General features: G+C 35.6%; 1 protein-coding gene across 1 annotated transcript; it reads right to left on the bottom strand.

The window, feature by feature from the left end:
- Window positions 1-25,230, bottom strand: LOC105750368 (protein S100-A12). Its single transcript, XM_012548148.3, is given in 4 exon segments — window positions 1-152; window positions 154-273; window positions 1,303-1,461; window positions 22,760-25,230. Coding segments are annotated over 4 exon segments (417 nt in total). The 5' UTR covers window positions 22,781-25,230; the 3' UTR covers window positions 1-35.
- Between the last annotated feature and the right edge of the window lie 116 nt (window positions 25,231-25,346).

Below are 25,346 nucleotides of genomic sequence, written 5' to 3' on the forward strand. Positions count from 1 at the left end.
GAATTTTCAAGAACCTTTTTTATTATCAGACCTCATCATGCATTCAAATTTTGGTTGGTTTGAAGAGAGGCTTCATCTAGAGAAGAGAGAGAGGGATGGATGGGCAGATTCTCAATTCTCTCAGTGGTTATGATGTCTCTCATGAAGATGATCATGAGTAGCTTTTATCAGAGGGATCAACAAGTTCACGAACTCCCCAAAGTCGACTTGTTTGTCTTTATTTTTATCCACACTTCGGAAGGTGTTTGTGATAAATTCTGGATCATTTACTCTCTTAAAAAAAAAGGGAAAAAAAGATTATTGGAGAGCATGATCACAAAAATTAATAAATTTTCTCCAAGATTCTGCAAACATACTCTTCATCTTAGTGTCTTCTCTTCTCCATATACTGAGGTCTTAGATTCTAGGATTAATTAATTAACTATGGGATACATTGTGGTGAGAAGGAAAGAAGAAAGGAGAAAGAAAGAGAGGGAGGGAGGAAGGAAGGAATAAAGGAAAGAAGGAAGAAAGAAAGGAAGAAAGAAAGAAAGAAAGAAAGAAAGAAAGAAAGAAAGAAAGAAAGAAAGAAAGAAAGAAAGAAAGAAAGAAAGAAAGAAAGAAAGAAAGAAAGGAAAGAAGAAGAGAGAAAGAAAGAAAGGAAGGAAGGAAGGAAGGAAGAAAGGAAGAGAGAGAGAGAGAGAGAGGAAGGAAGGAAGGAAGAGAGAGAGAGAGAGAGAAAGAAAGAAAGAAAGAAAGAAGCCTTCCCATACCAGACCAAGCTTGTCATATTGACAGGAGGTCAATCACTGGATAGAGTTAGAGTTCAAGCACTAAAGTCAGTTTTCCTTTTATCCCTATCCCTAAAGAAGTAAATTTTATTTTCAGTCTTTCTACTTCATAAACAATTGTTACTTAAGGAACTTTTTCTTTAGTTATAGAAGCATGTAGGGAATAAGAGAGCATAGACTAGCTTTCTTTTTACTTCCCATTATGTATTTCCAGATCTGCTTGAAAAAAATCGGTAGACATTCTTTCCTTCAATTTAGTCTAACAAACACAAAGTACTTCTATATAAATACATTTCTTTTGCTAAATCTGCTTTGATTCCCACCCCTCCACCCCACCAGGTCCAGAATCAGCCTGTGGTGAATTTGCTAGCATCATATCTGGCTTGGGACATAAAAGGATTAAGAGTAGCTAAGCCAAAATATCATCCAAGCATTGAGCTGATTCAGGATGCTAAAATATGGAGAAAGGAGCTCCAGGGCCTATCTAGAAATATCAGTGCAATTGATCCATCCCAAAAATGAATCTACTCACCCCAAGCCAGTTGGGAAATTGCTCCTTCACAAGCCTATTGAACTCATTAAAGGAAAGTGTGTCAAAATCATCTGTCCTCACAGAGTACTGGTGGAATATATTAACTATCGTTTCACAAGAATTTTCCAGATCAGTCATCTTCACAAATCTTCTAAAAGCCTAAAAAGGGAGAAAAGACAGATTGACCCGGTGCATTTGATGACCACTAAAGTCCCTTGCAGTTTTAATTCTATGATCAGGCAGACAGATAGACCACTGGACCTGATTTGGCTTCAGACACTTACTAGCTGTGAGATCCTGAGCAGTCACTTAGCCTCTTTCTGCCTCAGTTTCCTCATCTATAAAATGAGAATAATCACAGCACCTTTCTCCTAAGGGTGTTATGAGGATAAAATGAGACTGGCAATATATAAAAATTGCTTTGCAACATTTAAAGTGCAATATAAATGTTAGCTGTCAGTATAAGTGCTAGTTATTATATCGTTAATCATTATCCTATGTTCTATGTTTCCTTTCCCTGTCAAGTCTCCATTCCTCTACTACTTAAATTTCTGTCTGGGTTGAAAGGACTATGTCTAAATAAGTTCCTGATTCTCTCCTTGTTGATTACCAATCTTAGATTAACTGTGCTAAAATTAAATCTGGAGGTTATTCCATCCTTCACCACCCTGTCCCATTCCATGTAGACATGCATATGTGCTTGCACACACACACACACACACACACACACACACACACACTGTCTCCTTCCACCTTCCAGCAACTTTGAAAAAAACGATTTTTAAAAAATGAGGAAAATCACAGGAAAACATTTTCTGCTCTGAATGGGACTGTCAAATTGAGACCTGTTGAAGACCTTAACTTAAAAAGACCAAGATCTCCCACTTTTTCCAGGGCCATCTCCAATGATCAATAGCTGGCCACTGGATCCAGGTAGCTCTGAAGGGGAAAGTGAGGCAGGTGACCTTGCACAGCCCTGCACAGCCCTCCCTCACTTAAATACAATTTATTTGAATGTCATAGCATCATCTCCCTGATGTCATGGGCCTCTTTGAGAACAAAGGACAAACAAAAACAATCCTGTATTCCAAAGCCTAAAATCAATTAACTTTTGGATAACCCATTTGTGCTATTATAATTGATGTTGAGATCACTGCCATCTCTTTCTTCTCATCTTATTCGAGAAAATTCAGTTTGAAATAGTCTTGAGATAAATTGCTACCTTGCTGTTCTTTTATATTTAATATTCCTTGGACTTTGCACAGATGAGAAAAAATAACTGCTTTTTTCTGTTGAATAAAAGTTATTGGTATGTAAATTTGCCTTCTATTGTATTTAATAGGAATATTAGTATCATATTATTGAAATATTAGTGTTATTACTGTTTTTATCACTGCTGAGAAGCTTTCTTTAATATCCTTATTTGTTAGTGTAGATAAGTTAGAGTCATTGAGAGAGGTTATTTTTCATTTGAGCTTATCTAGGAATGATTCTGGCAGTTAAGTTGTTCAGTGGATAGAGCACCTAGTGGGAGTCAGGAATACTCATCTTCCTGAGTTCAAATCTGGCCTCAGAAACTTACTAGCTGTGTATCCCTGGACATGTCACTTTACTCTGTTTACCTCAGGTTCCTCAAGTTTAAAATGATCTGGAGGAGGAAATTCCAAACCACTCCAGTATCTTTGCCAAGAAAACCCCACAAGAGATCACAAAGAGGTAGAAACAACTGAATTACAATAGGAATGACTTTCTGGATGAACAAGATTCTCACCCTAGTCAAGAACAATGGATCTGTAAACACCTGGCTAATTATATCATTGAGTTAGTCCTTCCTTTTTTTTGAGATCCTGAGAATTTCAGAGTTGGAAAGAATCTTAAAGAACATTTATACAATTCCAGCTCACTTAAAACTACTGTGACACAGAGCTAAACCAACTTAGACTTGGAAGTCAGGTTTCATAACTCCACATGTGTCCACAAGGGCACTAAAATGGGTCAAAACTTCAGTCTCCTGAACAAAGTCAAACCAATGGATTTATATGAATCCATTGATCCATGGATCACACTTTACTTTAAAGCTTACTATCTGAAAACCTTGGAGATTCCATATTGTAGGCTCAAGTTAAGGAGACTTACCTGTAGAAAGATAGGTGAATGGGACTGTGAAGAAAATCAGGAATCAGTGAGAAGTCCAAGACCCAGGTAACTTTTATAGAGATAAATACTTGGCCCCTGCCACTTCTGATTAGGAAATTCCCTATGATTCACTTTGATACAATTTCCAGATAATGTTTAATTACCCAAAAGTTTCCTGGACTCTTCTTCTGTTTTTTATTTTGCATGCTTTTACTTGTTTTTTTCTCTGACCATTAATTGAATTTTAGCATCAGCAGGCTAAGACCAAGAAACTTTTCTCTTTCCTGTTGCCCCTCCTCCAAACCGCCTAAGCACATTGAGGAACACTCCCATGCCACAAAGAAGAGGGTCTGTTCTTAGCTGCACCAACAACAACCCCACCATCCTTCTCCCCAGCTCCTTTGTGACAGTGTCCAGACCCAAAACAGATTTACAATTACTTATGCTAAGTAGTGTGACAGAAATACTAGGCAGATTTATACTCCTCAAGACTTGCAATCAGACTTCATTAATCAAATGTGTATAAACATTTCCTTATGTATTAGACAATATGTGTTGGAATCCTTACAAAGTGTTAAGTCATTAGAGTTGATTGAGATAATAATTATCTAATTTAGCATGGTTCAGTATGATTGATCTGATCCTACAAGATGTTATGGGCCAGAACTTGAAACAAGGTACTAAGTGTAACTGATAGAAACAATGCTTGTGTTCACACCTTTAGAGAGCTCATATAAGCAAGAAGCTCTTAGGGCCAGAGAGCACTCTGGGAGGAAAGCCATAATCCCACTCTCGGATCCCACAAGCCCTCACTCGGAGGCAAGGGAGATTCATTCCATTTTCCACCTTTGTGCTGGCTGGAGGCTGAACAAAGGCAGAAGCAAAGGGCAAAGCTGCAAGAGCTCTTAGAACCAAGGAGAGAGAAAGGCCTCTAAGAAAACTAACCGGTCAATATCGAAAGATACAATGAAACATCTGAACTTTTAGCACCTGGCAGCATTTGGGTGATTATTACTTTTAATTGAAACTAAGGCTGCCTCCAGAAAACCTCCCCAAGAAACCTGCTCCCACAGAGAACCATTATATTTTAAAGAAGAAAAACACCACATTTTGGCGCCCAACATGGGCCATTATCATGTATTAGACAATATGAACATCAATTCCACAGGAATAAACTACTAACCCAGTTTATTATCGGCTCTCCAATAAGTATGTCTCATACTGGTACTCAGTGATTAGGCTCCCTCTCCACCCAGGCAGAGGTCATGTGTTTGGACCACTACCACAAGTTGGAAAACCTCTGTGAATCAATTAGCACAGCTCCTAATCAGACATGTAGGATATTTGAGTCTCAGTGAGGAGGACCACAGGAGCCAGCTTCAACTATTATCTAAGATCAGGCTGAAACTGAGCATCTCCAGTGGGTGTTCCCTAGTTCTAATTATAATGATTAGCCAATTACACCCTAGTTCTGATTGGTGATTGATTACCTAAGTTGATAATGAAAGGAAACTATGAGGTAAAGTTGTTTACCAGATTTGAAGGACATAGTTCATTGGCAGTTGTTTGCCAAATCTAGGAAACATACCTGCACTACTAAATATGGGGAACACATGTCATTAGAAGTTTACCAAATTTGGGGATCATGGACTTCCAGGATCAAAGATGGTAGAGTAAGTTGGAAATTCCCTGAACTCTCAAAATTCACCTCTAAACAACTATCAAGTACAACCTAAAAATGAATTCTGGAATGGCAGATTCAACAAAAAGACAAGGTAAAACAATTTCCCAGCCCAAAACAACTTGGAAGATCATCAGGAAAGGTCTGTCTCGGGTAAAAGGGGAATGGACTCCAGGGAAGGCAGTGCCCTGGCAAGATAGGAGTAGGCCTTACCTCAGCAAACTAGAAGGAGACCTGATCCTAGCTCAGGTAAGTGACCAAGATCCCAAAATGTAGAGCAGGTATGCTCCTCCCCTATCCCTACCCTCAGGGCCCCGGTGTAGATCCAATCCCCCATCAGTCCAGCATAATACCAGGTAAGCAACTGGGCCCTTGTGACCCTAGCACAGTACAAGACCCATGCTGGGTCCCAAGGCAGCACTGGGCATGTGTTCAGGCTCCCCACAGGCCCTGATGCATCTCCAGGTCTCCTGTAGTCCTATTGTAATACCAAGCCAACCAAGGGCTTCTCCCATGGGCCCCAGAGAAACAGCAAGTCAGTGACCAGGCCTCCACAGCCTCAGTGCCTGCAGCCCCTGGAACAAGCAGCTTAGGACCATACCCTTTTACTCCAGGAGCAGAGCTCAACTTTAAAAGTAATGAAATAAGCTAGAAAAGATAAACTGGGAGCAGCAAGCTGGTCCCTCAGACACTTAACACTTAACACTTCCTAGCTCTGTGACTCTGGGCAAGTCACTTAACTTCAATTGCATTAGCAAAAGAAAAAAAGAAAAGAAAAGAGATGAGCCACAAAATAAAAAAGAATGAGAACCTCACCTTGAAAGAAAAAAAGAAGAAGAAAAGTGAATGATGCAAAAGAATCATTTTTTTTAAAAAAGAGAATCAATAGCTTGGTAAAGGAAGCACACAAAAAATAAGAAAATATGTGCAAAAATTTACTAAACAAAACAACTACTTAAAAAATAAAATTGACTAAATTGGAAATGAGGTAAAAGAGCTAACTAAAAAATAACTTCTTAAAAATTAGAATTGGATAAGCGGAACCTAATGGCTCCATGAAATATTAAGAATCAATTAAACAAAATCAAAAACAGAAAAAAAAAATAGAAGTGGGAACTACTTCAGTGGAAAGACAACTAATCTAGAATATAGTCTCATGAGAGACAATTTTAAAATTATTAGGCTACTGGAAAGTCATGATAAAAAAAAAATTGAACCTGACATCACACTTCAAGAAATTATCAAAGAAGAGAATATCTTAGATATTCTTTGGTATCCTAGAATCAGAAGATTAAATAGACATTGAAAGACTCTATGTATCACTTCCTGAAAGAGATCCCAAAATGAAAAATGCCAGGGACGTTATAGTCAAATTCCAGAACTCCAAGATCAAGGAGAAAATATTGCAAGCAGCCAGAAAGAAACAATCCAAATATCATGGAACCACAATGAGGATTACTCAGCATTTAGCAGCTTCTGCATGAAAGGATCGAAGAACACAGAATATGATATTCTGGAAAGCAAAAGAGCTAGAATCAGCAAAATTGAGCATAATTCTTCAAAAATAAAAATGACTATTCAATAAAATAGAGAGCTTTCAAGCTTTCCTGATGAAAAGACAGAACTGAACAAAAATTTTGATTTTCAAATGCAAGATTCAAAAGAAGCATAAAAAGGTAAAAAACTTAAATGATTCAACAAGGCTAAACTATTTGCATCCCCACATGAGAAAGTGATATTTATAATTCTCAATAACTATCACCATTTTTAGGGCAGTTAGAAGGAATATACATAGAAATAAGGTGCAGGTATAAAATGACTATGAGGGAATATCAACAAAGGGGGAGGATTAAATAGCAATCATGATATTGGACAAAGTAAAAGGAAAAATAGATCTAATTAAAAGTGATAAGGAAGCAAACCATATATTGATAAAAGGTACTACAGACAACAAAATAATATCAATACTAAACATATATGCACCAAATGGCATATATAGCATCCAAATTCTTTTTTAGTAGCATTTTATTTTTCCAAATATATTCAAAGATAGTTTTCAACATTCACCTTTGTAAAACCTTGTCTTCCAAATTTTTCTCCCTCTCCCCCTCTCCTTCCTTACCCAAACAATCCAATATAGATTAAGCGAGTGCAGTTCTTCTAAATATATTTCCATATTCATCATGTTATGCAAAAATATCAGATTAAAAGCGAAAAAACCCAAGAAAAAGAAAAAACAAGCAAACAAATAACAACAAAAAGGTGAAAATACTATGTTTTGATCCACATTCAGTTTCCATAGTTCTCTCTGGATATGGATGGCACTTTCCATCACAAGTCTATTGGAATTGCCTTGAATCACTTCATTTTTAAAAAGAGCTGTCGATCACAGTTGATCATCACATAATTATGTAACTGTGTACAATGTTTTCTTGGTTCTGCTTATTCAGCATCAATTCTTGTAAGTCTTTCCAGACTTTTCTAAAATCAGTCTGCTCATCATTTCTTACAGAACAATAATATCCCATTACACTCAGATACCATAACATATTTAGCCATTCCCTAATTGAAAGGCATTCACTCAATTTCCAATTCCTTGCCACTATACAAAGGACTAGCATCCAAATTCTTAAAGGAGAAGCCAGGTTGACGCACAGGAGAAAATAAAGAGCAAAACTAAATTAGTTAGGGGTCTCAATTTTTCCTTCTTAGAACTAAATAAATTAAATCATAAAATAAACATGAAAGAAATTCAGGCAGTAAATAGAATTTCAGAAGAATTAGATATGACAGACTGCTAGAAAATATTAAAAGGAAATAGAAAAGAATATATCCTTTTCTCAATAGTACATGATATGTACATAAAAATTGATGTATTGTGGCATGAAAACCTCAAAGTCAAATGTAGAAAGGCAGAAATATTAAATGTTTCCTCTTCAGAGCATGATGAAACAAAAATTATATTCAATAAAGGACAGTGAAAAGATAGGTCAAAAATTAATTAGAAACTAATCAAAGCCTAAAAAATTAATAAGTCAAAAAACAAAGAATAGAAATAATCAATAATTTTATTAAAGAGAATTACAATATTAAGATAACATACCAAAATTTATAGGATGCAGCCAAATCAGTACTTAGAGGACATTTTATTTCTCTAAACTCTTACATCAATAAAATAGAAAAAGAGCACATGAATGAATTGGGCATACACCTTAAAAAATAGAAGAATGAATTAAAATTTTCCAATTACACACCAAATTGGAAACCCTGAACCACAAAAGTGTTAGCTAATTTCTTTAATTTTGGTAGAATTGCTATTTTTATTATATTGGATTCAAAGATCGTTTTCAACATTCACCTTTGCAAAACCTAGTTTTTTTAAAGAAAGAAACCAATATAATAATATCAAAAATAAAATTAATAAATTCACCACTAATGAAGAGGAAATTAAAGCAATTATTAGGAAACATTTTGCCCAGTTATGTGACAATAAATCTGACAACTTAAGTGAAACCAAAGAATATTTTAAAAAATATAAATTGCCCAGATTAATAGAAATAGAATACTTAAATAACCTTATCTTAGAAAAAGAAATTGAACAAGCATCAATGAACTCCCTAATGAATATTGATATAAAAAAATTAATAATACAATAACAAGGAAATTATAGTAATATGCCATAAAGATAATATACTATGACAAGGTAAAATTCACACCAAAATACAAGACTAATTCAATACTAGCAAAACTATCAGAATGATTGACAACATCAATAACAAAACCAACAGCAATCACATGATTATCTCAATAAATGAAGAAAAATCTCTTCACAAAATACAGCACATATTACTATTTTTTTAAATTGAGAGCACAGGAAAAAGTGGAGCTTTCCTCAAAATGATAAATGATATCTATGTAAAACCATAAGCAAGCATTATCTGTAATGGGGATAAACTAGAAACCTTCCCAAATATTAAAGTGAACCATATCTATCCATTATCCTCACTATTATTCAATATTGTACTAGAAATGTTAGCTATAGCAATAAGAGAAGAAAAGGTGACTAAAGGAATTAAAGGTAATGAAAAATCAAAAGTCATTCTTTGCAGATGATATGATAGTACACTCAAAGAATTCTGGAGAATCAACTAAAAACCTAGTTAAAAATTGGTTGAAATAATTAAAAAATTAAACAAATTGACAAAAAAAATTAGCAAAGTTGCAGGATACAAAATAAATCTACATAAATAATCAGCATTACTACATATTACCAACAAAGTTCAACAGCAAGAGATAGAGAAATTACAATGAAAATAATTGTAGACAATATAAAATACTGGACACTCTACCCACCAAGAAAAGTCCAGAAACTAAATGAACACAATTTACAAAACACTTTACACAGATAAAGTCAGATCTAAACAATTAGAAAAATATCAATTGCTCATGAGTAGGCCAATCCAATATAATAAAAATAGCAATTCTACCAAAATTAATTTACTTATTCAGTGTCATGTCAATCAAACTACCAAAAATAATTTTATAGAGGTAGAAAAAATTATAACAAAATTCATCTAGAAGAAAAGTCAAAAATATTCATGGAATTAATGAAAAAACTGCAAAAAAATGGTGACCTTGCCATACCAGACCTCAAACTATAAAGCAATAGTCATCAAAATGATCTAGTACTGGTTAAGAAACAATGTGGTAGATCAGTGGAATAGATTAGGTACACAAGACACAATAGTAAATGACCATAATAATTTAGTGTTTGATATATCCAAAGTACTCACTTCTTCTAAAAGAACTTACTTTTTGACAAAAATTTCTGTGAAAACTTGGCAAACATATGAAAGAAACTAAATATGGGCCAACATCTTATACAATATACTACAATAAGGTCAAAATGTGAATAGGATTTAGACATATAGGATAATAATATAAATGTATTAGGGAAATATGGAAGAATTTAATCTATCAGATTTATGGAGAAGGGAAAAACTTATGACCAAACAAAAGACAGAGAATATTATGAAATGCAAAATGAATAAATCTATTGAAACACAAGGTTTTGCAGAGGTGATTGTTGAAAACTATCTTTGTATGTATTTGAAAAATAAAATACTATTAAAAAATTTTTACAGTTTGAAAAAAGAGGACTTTCACTTTCGACAGACTATGTTTTAGATACTCTTGGAGGTACCTAGCAGAAACTTTCAAGTATAGGACAGTGGTTGTAAGGAGAAATTAGAGGGTAGAGAGATAGATTTGGCAGTGACTTACATAAATATAATAACTGAAGAGTGAGCGAGATTACCAAAGGAGAGAATGTAGAGAGAGAAGAGGATTAAAATAGAACATTCTGATTGACTGATAACATAACAGAACTCTCAAAATAGCACAAGATTTCATAAACTGATGTAAGACCTCCAAAATTACTAGATAGAGAATGTCCAAGAATTAGAAGATTTAAATTCTATAGGAACTCTTTCCGTGATTCCCCAACTACAACTTCTATAACCATGTGAAACACTGGATTGGGAGCTAGGCCTGAATCAGGAAAACCTAAATTCAAATCTGACATCAGACACTAGTTGTATGACCTTGGGCCATACTCTGACTATCTCAGTTTCCTCAACTGTAAAATAAGGATAATAATAGCACCTACCTCTCATGTTGTTGTATTTGATTATTGATTATTTGTGAAAACTAAGAGAAAAAAAGTCAAAGATAAGATCAAAATTTTAATTCAATCAATAGGATGATCCCAATGATGCCACTGATAAAAATAAAGAAGTGAAGGAGAGGGAGAACAAGTCTTGAAGAAAAAATAATCTCAGCTTAGATTGAATTAGAGTTCTCCCACTATGGAACATTTAGATATGTCCCTTCCAGCTTTCAATTATTAAGTTTATGAACTTGTAAGTCTCATGTGGATGAACATAAAATTACAGAAAATCTAAAGGAAACCACGTGCTGCAAATAGTGTGTGTAAACTTTGGAACCTTGGAACCTTAATATGCCATGCTTTGTGCTGATTCAAGGACCCAGTCTTTGCTTCCTTTCTGAACTCTCTTCTAACCCTAGAACAAATACCTCTTCTTGAATCAGTGCTTATCCCTGCTTCTATCCCTCTCAGTTCAGCTTCTTGCACCCCAAACAACTAATTTGAGTTCCATAGAGAAAGTACTGCGAGGGAACGTTGAAAGATTCCATCCTGTAAGCGACAAAAAGCAAAGATTATCCCTTCTACCTTTTGCATAACGATTTAGCTAGTCAAACCGGACAGAAAGAATTAAAGCCCGCCTTCCTGAAATTAAGTGAGCTATTGTAGAACAGTTGTCAGAACGAACTCGTCTATGTAGTAAAATAGTGAGATGATTTTACAATAGGGGTGAAAAGCCTATCGAAATTAATGATAGCTGGTTATCCAGCTCAATGTTTCTTATCCAAATCAATGTTTCAGTGTTCTCCTTACCAGGAAGGTAGTTACTTTCCAAGGAAAGCTTCTCCTTTCAGTCCATTGGGCAAGGCTATTACTACAGATTTAGCCATTAAACATTGAATTTCCTGGTAAAATAGCCATTTCCCAACTTCTTGCTTTCTTTTTTTTTTCAGCCTAGGGAAGCAGGAAACCAGAAATCTCTTCTTTCTCTGCTAGTAATCTCTCTATCTAGGTATCCCTATTCCATTCAATTCTATATTCCAGAACTTTGCCAAGAATTAAAATCAAGCACAATAGAGTATTATTCGAAAATTTTACTACCTTCTTCCTCTAAGGGAAAATGGCAAAAAACATTTGCATAACTCTAGTCCAATTATGTTTTCCATCAATTCTCAAAGATCACTGAAAGTGACTAATAAATATCTCAGCAATTATATCTTGTAGCACTTTGAGAATTATGAAATGCAATTTATCTTATCCCAGATGTTGGAACTTTTTGATAACAGCTAAGACCCTTATCATCTCTTCACTTATCATCCTGCACACTGTTTTTGTACTATTCTTCACAATCTAAAATAGCTTTCTCCTTGGTAGAAAAAAAGAGAAATAAATGATTCTCTTTCCTCACCATCAGCCATTATCATTATTAATATATTGATACCAAGACTGTTCAACAGGAGCTTGCCTTAAGAATAGATAGGTGGAGCAATGAATGAAAGTAAGCCAAGAGTCAAGCAGACATGAGTTCAATTTTCCTCACAACAAATTGATGAAGTTAATGAAAAAATTATCAAATCTATTTTGCAGGATAGAAAACAGGCACAGAGGGGTTCTTTCACTTGTCCAGGATAAGTATCAGAGATGGGATCAAAGTCTCTTGACTATAAACTCAATGAAAGACAATCTACTATCTTGGGTTTTTAAAAACAGATTATTCTTGCTAATTAGGAGCTAGCTCAGTTGTTTCTATTCTGTTAAATCGCACTCCAAATTTTATTGCCCTAGTACAAAGCCTTAGTTACATTGTCCTAGTTATGACTGCACACAGAGGCAGTGTGTTGGGAGTCAGGGGATCTTAGTTCTGGTTCTGGTTCTTCCAGTGGTTTTCTTTGCAACTTTGAGCAAGTCATTTCCTTTCTCTAGGTCTTAGTTTTTTATTCTGTAACACAAGAATATATGGGAGTCAAATTAAAGATATCAAGGACATCTTCAATTCTAATTTCTAAGACCAAGTCAAGCATTCGTCACTCTAATGGATAAAGTTGAGCTGTGTCCATAAAGCAACAACATTAAATCTTTTGAAACAGATAAGCCAAAATTTCTTTCATATAAAGTCTCCTTGCACAAAATATTTGGAAGACTTCTCTCTGGGAATTACCTTAAGACTCTGTAATATATTCTTTCTGCTCTTCTTGGTGAAAACTCATCTTCTAAGTTGAAACTATTTCTAGCCATATGAAAAGATGCTCCAAGTCATTATTAATCAGATAAATGCTACTTAAGATGACTCTGAGATACCACTATATACCTGTCAGATTGGCTAGAATGACAGGGAAAGATAATGTGGAAGGTTGGAGGGGATGTGGGAAAACTGGGACACTGACACATTGTTGGTGGAATTGTGAATACATCCAACCATTTTGGAGAGCAATTTGGAACTATGTTCAAAAGTTATCAGACTGTGCATTCCCTTTGATCCAGCAGTGTTACTACTGGGCTTATACCCCAAAGAGATTTTAAAGAAGGGAAAGGGACCTGTATGTGCAAGAATGTTTGTGGCAGCCCTCTTTGTAGTGGCCAGAAACCGGAAACTAGTGAATGCCCATCAATTGGAGAATGGCTGAATAAATTGTGGTATATGAATGGTATGGAATATTATTGTTCTGTAAGAAATGACCAACAGGATGATTTCAGAACGGCCTGGAGAGACTTACACGAACTGATGCTGAGTGAAATGAGCAGGACCAGGAGATCATTATATACTTCAACAACAATACTATATGATGATTAATTCTGATGGACGTGGCCATCTCCAGCAATGAGATCAACCAAATCAGTTCCAATGGAGCAGTAATGAACTGAACCAGCTAGGCCAGGGAAAGAACTCTGGGAGATGATTATGAACCACTACATAGAATTCCCAATCCCTCTATTTTTGTCCACCTGCATTTTTAATTTCCTTCACAGGCTAATTGTACACTATTTCAAAGTCCAATTCTTTTTATATAGCAAAATAACTGTTTGGACATGTATACATATATTGTATTGAACTTATACTTTAACATATTTAACATGTATTGGTCAACCTGACATCTGGGGGAAAGGGTAGGGGGAAGGAGGGGAAAAGTTGAAACAAAAGGATTTGCAACTGTCAATGCTGAAAAATTACCCATGCATATATCTTGTAAATAAAAAGCTATAAAAAAAAAGAAAACATCTTCTGAGTGAACTTTATTTTTGAAAAACCATCAAAAGTCATTCAGACTCAAATTTCAAGAATAAACTGGGTGAGGAAGTTAAAAAGGCATGACAATAAAAACAATTCAATTCAATTCAAGCTTTCTTCATTGGATCAGTCATTTTAGCTCTTTGGGCCATAGTTTCCTCACCTATCCAATTTGAGATTTGAACTAGAGTCTATTTTAGTTCTAAATCCTATCTTATTAGGTACTTGATTTGGAAGAAATGTGTGAGACTTACCAAGAGTTATTTGGCTATATTAGCAGGATTGAGTTTGATTCAACTTGGACCAGCTCATGAGAGCTGATTGTTCAATTTTCATTGTGATAATTTATACCTTAAAAAAATCAACAAATACTGCAGATCAGGGCTTGATTTATTGTACTATTGATTTATTAGACTTAATAAAGTGATGAAGAAAATGTTAATATAGATTAAACTTTTTGAAAGTTGTTGTGTAAACATTTTTGAGAGCTGGTTGTTAAACATTTATCAGCACACATCTAGAAGGTTAAGATCTGTTGGATAAAAAAAAAATAAAATCAGGTTATTATTTATTTTCTAGTCAAAATGAGCACAAATTTGTCTAGCTTTAAAAGTGATTCCTACTGGTATACTTACTTCTGCCCCATTTTAATACAGTTTAATTCATCAAAGACTTTTTCCAGGGCTCCTCAAGCTGTACCTACTCTCTCAATCTAAGGTGGCTTTGCCCTCTATCAGTTGCCAACAAAGTCTCTTCTCATTTGAATCCAAATTATTTCTATATCAGGATCTGAAGTGTTGCTGGTTCAAGTTCATTTCCTGGTTCAAGCCCAAACTCCTGCAAAATCTTTCTTCTCACTAAAATAATTCATCTCTTAAATTTATAATAAATATAAACAAAATTCACAAATGGATTATAATAAATATTAATAAAATTAATAAATAAAAGTTCTTTTTTAGTTGTTTCCTCCCTCTGGCCCAAAAGACCTAAACTAATCGATCAGTCTGTTCTTTTCAGTAAATCCTTGTAATAGTGACTCTGTCAACCAAAATTATCTTATCTCATTTTTTGGACAATAACTTCCCCAGATAAGCAACAAGGAATATGCAGAAAGGATAAATAATAGCTAACATTTATAGGAAAGGTTAAATACAAATTCCTAATTTATTCACTCAACATCTCCCCTGTCAGCCCTCATGATCTGGTAGAGCAGCACAACCTAACCAAGGATCTTGTGTTGTGGGATACACATAGCAATTTCCTTGTTGCTGTTGCAGTTTCAGCAAGCTACAAGTCCCCACCCTCACCTCATCATTCTATGTCAAAAAGCAAGAGAACACAATTTTGCCTCTAATTCCCCACCCCAATACAGAGGAGATAGAGATATAGGAAAATAGGAACACACTCTGCCCAGGGCTTTAGTGCACTATTATAGTTACAATACATATTCTCAGCCAGAGAAACTTTTTTAAATGGAAGAAACTAGGACAAAGCACCAGTAGTTATGTTGGTCTCTACCAGACCTCAAGGAAAAGAGACTGAAATAACGAAACTGATAATGAAATTATCAAGTATCTTAGGAGGAAAAAAACGCAGTTGAAATTATTGATCACAAACAGATAAACTAAAAGAAAAACATATTAAAAGTAAAAGAGAAAAGACAGCAGAAACTGACAGAAAATAGCCATTGTCTAGATGGCTCTGAATATCTCTGAATAAATATTGTAAAATGGGAAATTGAACCAACATTTGAAGAGGCAATGGATTCCCAAAAGAATATAGCACTATGACAAAATGTTTCTGAATAGTTTGAGGGAGAAATACAGATTTATTTCATAGCTGAAAGAATTAGCAGAATGGAAAAGTTTGAACACTTAGGGGTAAGCCTCTCCACAAAAGCAAAAGAGAACAGCAGATTGAGAACACAAATATATTGAAAAGTGAAGTAAGAATATGAAAGAAGGGAAGAAAAAAACAATAATATTAAACACATGACCTCTACACAAGAGAAACACATTAATCTCAAAGATAGGCTGTATAGAGAAAATATTAGGATCAGGTGTCCCCCAAAAAATGACAAGTCAAAAAACAACAACAACAACAACTGAATACTATAATGCTTTCAAAAAAAGTCCAGAATTTCTAAATACAGAAAAAGCATTAATCAAAAGAATCCATAGACCACCTAGACACACACACACACACACACACACACACCCTATAATGCAAACTCCAAGAAACATAGCAATTAAATTGAACAATTCCTAAATTCTTCAAGTGACCAGGAGACATTCAAATATATAAAAAAGGAAATTTGGATAATACAAGATTATTCTGCACTTACCCTTCCCAACAGAAGGAAATGGGGAAAAAAAATGTTCTAAAGAAACATTTTTCTTGGACAGCATGCAGTCCAACATGACATACCCTGAAAATCTGAGGATTCAATATAAAACAATAAACTTCCATTTCAAACTGTTTGCTTTTTTAAAAGAATCTATGTAATAAATACTACATAATGTTTTCAGAGTTACCCAGCTTTTCTATATTTCCTTCTAAGTTTTCTTTGTTTTCTGCTTTGTACTTTTTATTCTATTTTTCCTTTCCCCCTACTCCACTCTAGAGGTCTATAATCAAACTAAATATATATATACACATATATACAAACATATGTGTATATATATACAACATATGTGTATGTTGTTACACAAGTTGTTACACAACTTATATATATGTAAGGCCATACTATACATATTGCTATTTGTTAATTCTTTCTCTAGAGGCTATAGCATCTTCCCTCATAATGTCCTTTTACCATTTATGATCAAACATTTCATGGAATTGATGAGGTCCTTCAATATTAGATGTGGTTAGCAGAGGAATTGATCAAAATCCCTTAGGCAAGTAGGAAGAAGGTTTTAATAATAGAGATCAGTTTAGTTCCTTGGTCCCACTTTCTAAAAGTAATCCAGTTAAAAATCCAAGTTATATCAAGACCCTGAGGCTAAATTTTCCCAATAAAAGAACTTATGGCCCATGGTTTTGCTGCTACCTTTGGGTCTGCCTGCCATGGAATTCTGCCTTATGGTAGTTTTTCCTTCACATGGTATCTCCCCTAACTCCATTAAGCTTCCCAATCCCACCTACAGCTAACTCCTCCTTACAGATAAATAGCTTTTTTCAGCGAGCTAACTCTCAGCATTTAGCCTGACAGCTGAGGACATACACCAACCTCATAAAATGCTCCCTTTCTACTGAGTAATTTTGAGTTCCACTGAGGATTTAACTGGTCTTTCGTATGCTCTCCCAACTCTATTTCCTATTTACTATTCCCAGTGTCTATTGTATCCCTTCATTTTGTCTGTAACCCACTCCCCTAAACAAATCTACCTTTTCCCAAAGAGAATGGCCATTGTGAATTCTTCACATGACCGAATCCTAATTTTTGGTGCCTGCCATCATTTGGTGACAAACCCCACATCAAAGATCACATCAGAACCATACAATATCAGACCTGGAAGGGACTTTAGAGATCATCTATTCCAACTCCTTAGGACAAATGAGAAAATTGAGGCTGAGAAAGTGGATAGGAATTATAGAAGATCATTCAATTAGTGACTGGCATTGATTGCACCAATCAATTAAAAAACAAGTTTTAATTAAGCACCTCCAAAGGTCCAAGGATTTTTCTACTAAGTCCACTGTCTCATTTTACTAGAATCTGAAGAATTTAATTAATGTAGGTTCAAATCACAGAAAGATATCTGGATGAGATCTCAAAGATCACCTAACCCAAATATCTCATTTTATAATTGACTAAGATCCACAGAAGTAACTTTCCCAGGATCACACAGGTAACGAGCAACAGAGCCATATTTCAAACCTAAGCCCTTTGGTTCTATTTCCTGTGCATTTTCCACTAAACAATTATCTAGTACAACAACTTCATATTTTAGAGGTAACAACATCCTGGTCATTCCAAAGTAGACTTTTCTATTCTGAATGAGCCATTTAGACCATCTACATATATTCCTGCACCATTCTCTATATATCCCTAAGATCATAAAGATCCTAGATGAATTTGAAAGCCAAAAATTATCTTGATATTCCAGGCAAACAATTATCTTGATATTCCAGCCAAATTGCTCCAAAAGTAAAGAAATTAGGGCCTATTTTATGAACTAAGGCCTTCGCTCAGGTCTTAGTCATTGCTTGAGGTTTTTTAATGAAATACCTATTTCCCAATATTCCCCTTCTGTCTTCCTCTTTGGTGAAACAGGAAACTAATGTTCCATATTACCTCCACCACTGTCTTGCATTTTAATACAGACTTACAACAGATGACAAACTTTTATAATAAAAAAAAAAGAATAAATGGTAGAGTGTCAAGAGTGATCCTGGAAAATTTTAGCTGCTGCTGCTGCTAATAGTAGTAGTAGTAGTGGTGGTGGTGGTAGTGGTGGTGGTGGTAGTGTTGTTACTACTATGGGTCATGTACTATGTTAAAATATTTTATAAATATTATTCCATAACCTCACAACAACCCTGGAGGGTAGGAATTATTATTATCTCTATTTTATAGTTGAGGAAACAGACAGATTTTTAAGTTAAATAACCTATCCAGGGTCACACAGCTAGTGTCCAAGGCTGGATTTAACTCAGATCTTCCTAACTGCAGGCCCAGAACTCTAATCACCTAGCTGCCTTGTCCTTGGGTTTAAGGGATATAGAATCACGGGCTCTTGGATTTGTAAAGGATCTTAGAGATGATCCCATTAGGCTGGGCAGGGTTGAACAGGAATCCCCTCTACCAGGTTCCTGTCAATTAGTTAACCAGCTATGCTTGAAAGATGTTCAGTTCTAGACAGCACACTGCCTCCCCAAGCAGCCCTTTCTGCTTTGGAGCAACACTAATTGTTGGGAAGTTTTTCCCAGCCATCAAGTCTAAATTTGCCTTTCTGCAGTTTCTACATGTTCCTTCTGATTCTGTCCTATGGAAAGTCTCTCTCTCTCTTTCCCCCTTCCCCACCCATGAGAATTGTGTTTTCTATATTAACTCCCTCTGTGCTTTACAGACCAAAGGATCATTCTGGACAATAAATAGGGTGAAGTGGAATTAATCAAAGAGGGCAGAATGACCCCAAAGTTCAGAGCTGGAGATGCAGCCAGCTGATGAAAAGGGCTGAGTGGGATGAAACACTTTCTGGAAAGGACTGAGTAATATTTAAGCAATGGTAAGCTTACTTAGGAGAGAAAGATGATATACCTGTAATTTTTTCCAGAGCTTCAAAGACCTGAGATGTCAGCAATATGGGCACTCTCTCCACCCAAGCAAATCACCATCCCCTGCACACTTTAGTAAACAGACTTCATGAGTTACTCTGATTGAAAATAATATCACCTATTGGTCATTCCACTGGTGATGAACCTTTCCAAAAACTTAGTCAGACTGGTCCTTGGAACATAATTACACAGCTCCCTTGCCTTACCAGCATCTGAATATAGTCCAAGTTGGTCAGACCTTCCAGAGTTTACAGAATTCAAGGAGGCAGGGTCTCCTCGCTGCCATAAAGGGACTTTGGAGAAGGGTTTTTCTAACTCACTCCTAGATATCGTGTACCCTGAGATTTCCTCCAAGGGTGCTGATGTAATTGTATATGTACATAAACATCTAAATGTATAAACCCAAGCTAAGTAAGCTAAATAGATATCACTGGAATCTAGCTCACTCGTCTCTAAGGAAGACTGGGATTTCCAAATTTCAAGAGAGCAGGAAAAGAGCCATGTTTGTTCTTTTTGGTGTCCATTTCCAAAGTGAGCAAATGACCAGAATTAATCCCTTCAACTATCTCTGGAGAGCTGTCTTAAATTCAGAAGAAAATCTACTTTTTTTGTCAATCTTAAAAGAAATGCATCCTGTTGTTTCCACTCACCAGCTTAGTTACTTCCCACCAAATCCTAGTTACACAAAAAGACCATCACAAATAATAGCTCCCAGATAAATCCATTTAACCAGATAAAGAGACAATAGACATCGGAAAAGTTACATAAATTAGACTATACCTAAGAATACACAAGAGGGAATAAGTTCTTTTTCAGGAAACAAGATAAATTTCAGTTCAAACATCGAGGAAGCAGTCTCTTATCCAACAGAGATAAATTCATTCCATCAGGCTCTTGGAATTCAAGCAAGTCTGGAAACATGATAGAACAAGCTTTCCATGCAATTCTTTCTCCTTCACCTCCATGAATAAATGAATTAGTGAGTGAAACATTGAAGCAATGAACTATGTACTGTGTGCAAAAGATATGTGTTAAATTCTAAGGATATAAACACAAAAGCAAGGCAGTGTCTGGTCTCATGGGGCTCACCTTCTATTGGGAAGAATACACATATGGAAGGTTTCAGTTGCAAGTCATTTGAAAAAGATCCATAGTCCTTAGCTACAGCAACAAAACAAATGTTAATAATGGGTCTCATTTCATTTCATTTCTACTGATAAAAATCATGTTGGTTTCGAATGCTGAATGCCCTAGGCATCTGGGCAGGATAGTAGATGAGCACCAGACCTTGAGTCAGGAACATCTGAATTCAAAGTAATCTTGGGCTCTTTCTAACTTTGACTCTGGGCAGATTCATTCACTTCTGATTGCCTCAGTTTTCCCATCTACAAAATGGGGATAATAATAGCCCTTCTCCTCCCCCTGTTGTAAGATATATGCAAAAGAGTTAGCATATACCTGGCACATAGTGGGTGCTTTGTAAAAGTAGTTGTTGCGGTAGTTATTTGAAAGTTCCATATAAAAAAATATATTATAAAATACCTCAAGCTTAGTTGGAAATCAGGTTACATGTAAATGAAGACTTCAAGTTTAGTGATATGTTGGATTTTTTTAATATTTTTTTTTGGGGGGGGGGGAGAAAGGGAGAAGGGAGTCAGATTCTAAAAAATTTCAAGCTTGAATTCCAGGAGCCTTATCCAATCCCTATTAACAGAAAAGGAGCCTTCTGATTGGGACTGCCCTAGGGGAATTCTGCCCATATCCCAGGGATGTTAATACAATCAAAGGAAATCATAACCAATCAAACAACCAATAAGCATTTATTAAGTGCCTACTATGAATTTGGTATTAGGGATACTTAGACAAAAGTAAAACACTCCTGCCCACAAGTAACATATATCTATATGAAGGAGGCAACCTATATCTATATAGCTATATAAAAAATAAACACCAGATTTTTTCAGAGGGAGATTGCCAGCAGCTGGTTGGGGGATGAGGGGGTGGAGCAGAATCCAGAAATGTTCATGTAGCTAGTAGCACTCAAGCTGAGCCCTGAAGGCAACTAGGAATTCTAAGAAATGAGGAGAAAATGCATTTTAGACATGGAGGATTCATCATATAAAGAAATGGAAAGGAAAAATGGAATGCCATGTATGAGAAATAGTAAAAAGGCTGAATGTACCTGTCCGCTAGTGTGTGTGAAGTACAATGGCATATAATAAGGCTAGAAAAGAAGTGATGGAAGGACTTCAAATGATAAGAAGAGGGGCTTATATTTAGTCCTAGAGGCAAACAAGGAAGGAAAGGCATTTTACAAATTCCAAAGTGCACTCCACCTGGGATTTGATAAAGCAAAAGTCAAATAATGATTTCTTTTTTTTTTTAAAGATGAATAAATACATTTTTATTTGATCATACATGTTAATTGATAACATTACAACAATAATTTCCAAGATTAAAAAAAAAGCATCTTTCAGAGATGTCCTTGCTGGTATATAGCATATCATGTGTAGTAGCTGTTTTGTTTTTAATTTTTTCAACATTACAATAATTCTCCAACACACAATCCTTCCCTTACAATGAAAAAATATTTGCACAAAAGCAGCTAACACAGGGAATGAGAGTGGCATGGCTATATAAAAATAGATTTAGAATTTGTAGGCCTTAATATCATATATTTTCCATTACTAGAGGTCTTCAAGAGAAGATTGGATGATCATTTGTCAAAGATGTTGTGAAGAGAACCTTTATTCAGGTAGAGGTTTCACTCAATGACATCTCTACTGAGAGAAGGGAAATGTGTTTTAGCATCTGTTCTTGAGGACCTAGAATGACCAGTACAATAATCAGAGTTCAAATGTCTCTCAGCATTTCTCCATTTATATTATTGTAGTCACTGTTTATATAATTCAGAAGCTATGAGGTGGTAGAGTGGATAAAGTTCAGGATCTGGCTTCAGGAATATTTGAATTCAAATACAGTCTCAGCCTAGCTGTGTTGTGTGATCCTGAGAAAATCACCTGACCTCTGTCTTGGTTTCCTTAACTGAAAAATTGAAATAACCATAGCACCCACCTCCTAAGGTTGTTGTGAGAATCAAATGAGATAATATTCGTAAAGTGTTTTGAAAAGCTGAAGGTGCTATGTAAATGCTATTATCATTATTATTTATTGTCCTGGTTCTTCTAATTTCTCTATATATCAATTCATACAAGTCTTCCTATATTTCTCTGGACATCTCTTTCTTCATTTCCTATGATCCTGTAATTTCTTTTTGATAAGAGATTTACTTTTTGGTTTCTTTTCTTCCTCATTCACTTATTCCCCTTCCTCAAATTTTCCTAGGGCACTTTCTCTTTCTCTTAGGGCTTTTTCCTTGCCACTTTTACAGAATTAGGAGTTGAAAGAGGCTTTTGTTACTATCCTATCTAACTCATATACAAAAGGAATCCCCACTGGAACATACCTGATCAGTGATTTCCAACATCTCTAAGACTTCCAAAGAGCAGGAATCTTTCTGTGTATATGAAATCCATTCTCTTTTTCTAAGACTTTCCTTTCTTCTTTATAATAAGGGACCATCATCCCAGGAGAGATCTTCATTTTTTTCTCTTTCCCTAACCCCTTATAGTAATCAACCAATTAACACACATTTATTTTTTTATTGATTACTAGGTTCTGGCATTATTTTAAGTACTGAAAATACAAAGAAAAAGAAAAAAGTCCCTACTCTCAAGAGACAACATATAGATAAATAGGAACATATAAGATGCCTACAAGAGTAATATAGTTTTAGAGATGAAGGCACAATTATGCAATCCACTTGTTGATTCTTCCTCTTTTGTTCATTATTGCCCTGTCTCCACTCAAATAGTTCAGACCTTCTTTATCCTTCAGCTTCCCTGACAATTATCTCCCTTTCAGACAACTTCTCCTCCTAATCCCCTATCTGTAGAGCTGCCAAATTAATAAAGCATAAGGGGACGTATCTCTCTCCCTCTCCCAAAAGGTTCCCATGACTCCTTTTTTGTCTCTAGTATAATATACAAGCACATCTTTGGGGCTTTTAAAGCTCTTCACAATCTGACTATCCAACTTTGCTAGAATTCTTGCCCATTACACTCACATACTCTAGGCCCCATTCAAACCATCTGGCTCGCTGTGCCCCATACATGCTGTTCTATCTCCAGTCTTTGTACCTTTGCTAGAGCTGTCCCTCAAAGACCTCCCTTCTCCCCTCTGCCTCACAGAATCCCTTATTTCATTTATAATTCAGCCTTAGTGCCATCTCTTGCAGGAAGCCTGTCTTGTTCCACTAGCCTCTCCTATTCTCTCATGTACTCAATTTCTTACTCCATCCTATCCATTTATCTTATTTTCCCAGCCAAAATTACTTTGTATATATTTAGTATTTAATTTTCTGTTTCTCCATATAGAACTTAAGTTTCTTGGGGGCAGAGACTTGGTAACCCCCATACCTAGCTAGGCCCATGTTATGCCCCTAATAAATATTTATTGAATCAAATGAAATTATCATGGATTTGAATTGAATTAAATCAATAGCCTGAGAGACCTCCATCATGCTATGGCATAGAGAGGGAGAAGAAACTGACATTCTGGATCTCTAAACAAACGCAGTTAATATAATTGTCCAAATGTCTGTCCCCCTTTTCTCTATTCCCAGTACCACCACTTTAGGATAGGTACTCATTAAAACCCAAATGGAGGACTGCAATATGCCAGCTAATAGATCATCCCACTTCTTAAAGCATCCTTCGCACTGTACATGAACTTCATAGGCCCACCATAAAATCATAGATTTCAAGCTGAAAAGAATTTTTAAAATTATGAAATTTAATCTTTCTCATTTTATAGATAGAGATACTAAGGCTCAGAAAAGTTAGATGATTTATTCAGATTTACAAACCTAGTAGATGCCTGAGATGATTTGACTCCAGTTCTAAGTCCATTACCTAACCATGATCCCAAACTGCCTTATCTCCTTGAACACAGGAATAGCTTTTACATGAGATTATAGCATTTAAAGATATAAGGAATTTTAGGGTTCAGTGATTCTGAACTTCTCATTTTATAGATGAGGAAACTAAGACCTAAGAGGTGAAATGACTGCAAGCCACATGCATTAGATAATTTGGTCATGTCATTCATTTCCTGCTGCCTCCTGAATCAAGTTCAAACTTTTTTGCCTGGCATTCAAGGCCTATCTTGATAACATTAACCTAATTTCCCACATGCTCCATATTTCAATCTAGATTGCTCCAATTTTCTCATATATAGCCATATATAACTTTCCCCATACATGTCTAAACTGCCCTTCTCCCTCACTCTCTGCTAGCCTGTCTCTAAAGCTCCCTCAAATATTACCTCATCCAAGAAGCCTTTCTTCATGTCACCCTTCAATATGACTTTTCCTCTTCACAGAGTTCACAAAGCACTTTTCCCCATCTCTCTGATGCACTTATTTTGTATGGTTTTCATTATAATTACAGACCTGTGTGCTTTTGTCACATTCACCTAACAGTATCACAAACTCCATGAAGACTTATGTCTTATCTAAATTTTGTATTATCCATTTACAAAGTGTGTTTATAGATAAACAACAATAGTTGTTTAGTTGAACAATCTAATTTATTGAAAGTTATATAAAAATGATTTAGTTAGGATCCTCAAACTCAGCTTAAATAATGGCTCAAAGACACAGCCTTTCCTCCCATCACCAAGGGAAGCATCAGTAGTCATCCACTGAAGAGCACTTAGTAAAGCCACCTGATACAGAGAATTGTGGTTTCAGTGCCCTGGACAGCTGGAAGGGACCCCGAGAATCCATCTGATACATGAAAGTGATAAGAACATAATAACAGGTAAGAAAAATGGAAATATGGGACTTGGGGGGGGGGGAAGCTTTATAATTGTCACTCTTTTATTTTCTCTAATTCCTGATCCCTCACCATCTCACCCCATGTTGCTCTCCCCTCACCACCTAGGACTCCTTCAGGAGTTATCAATCAGAACCCAATAGCTAAAGAAAGAGG

Source organism: Sarcophilus harrisii, chromosome 4 (assembly GCF_902635505.1).
Source record: "Sarcophilus harrisii chromosome 4, mSarHar1.11, whole genome shotgun sequence".
NCBI lineage: Eukaryota > Metazoa > Chordata > Mammalia > Dasyuromorphia > Dasyuridae > Sarcophilus > Sarcophilus harrisii.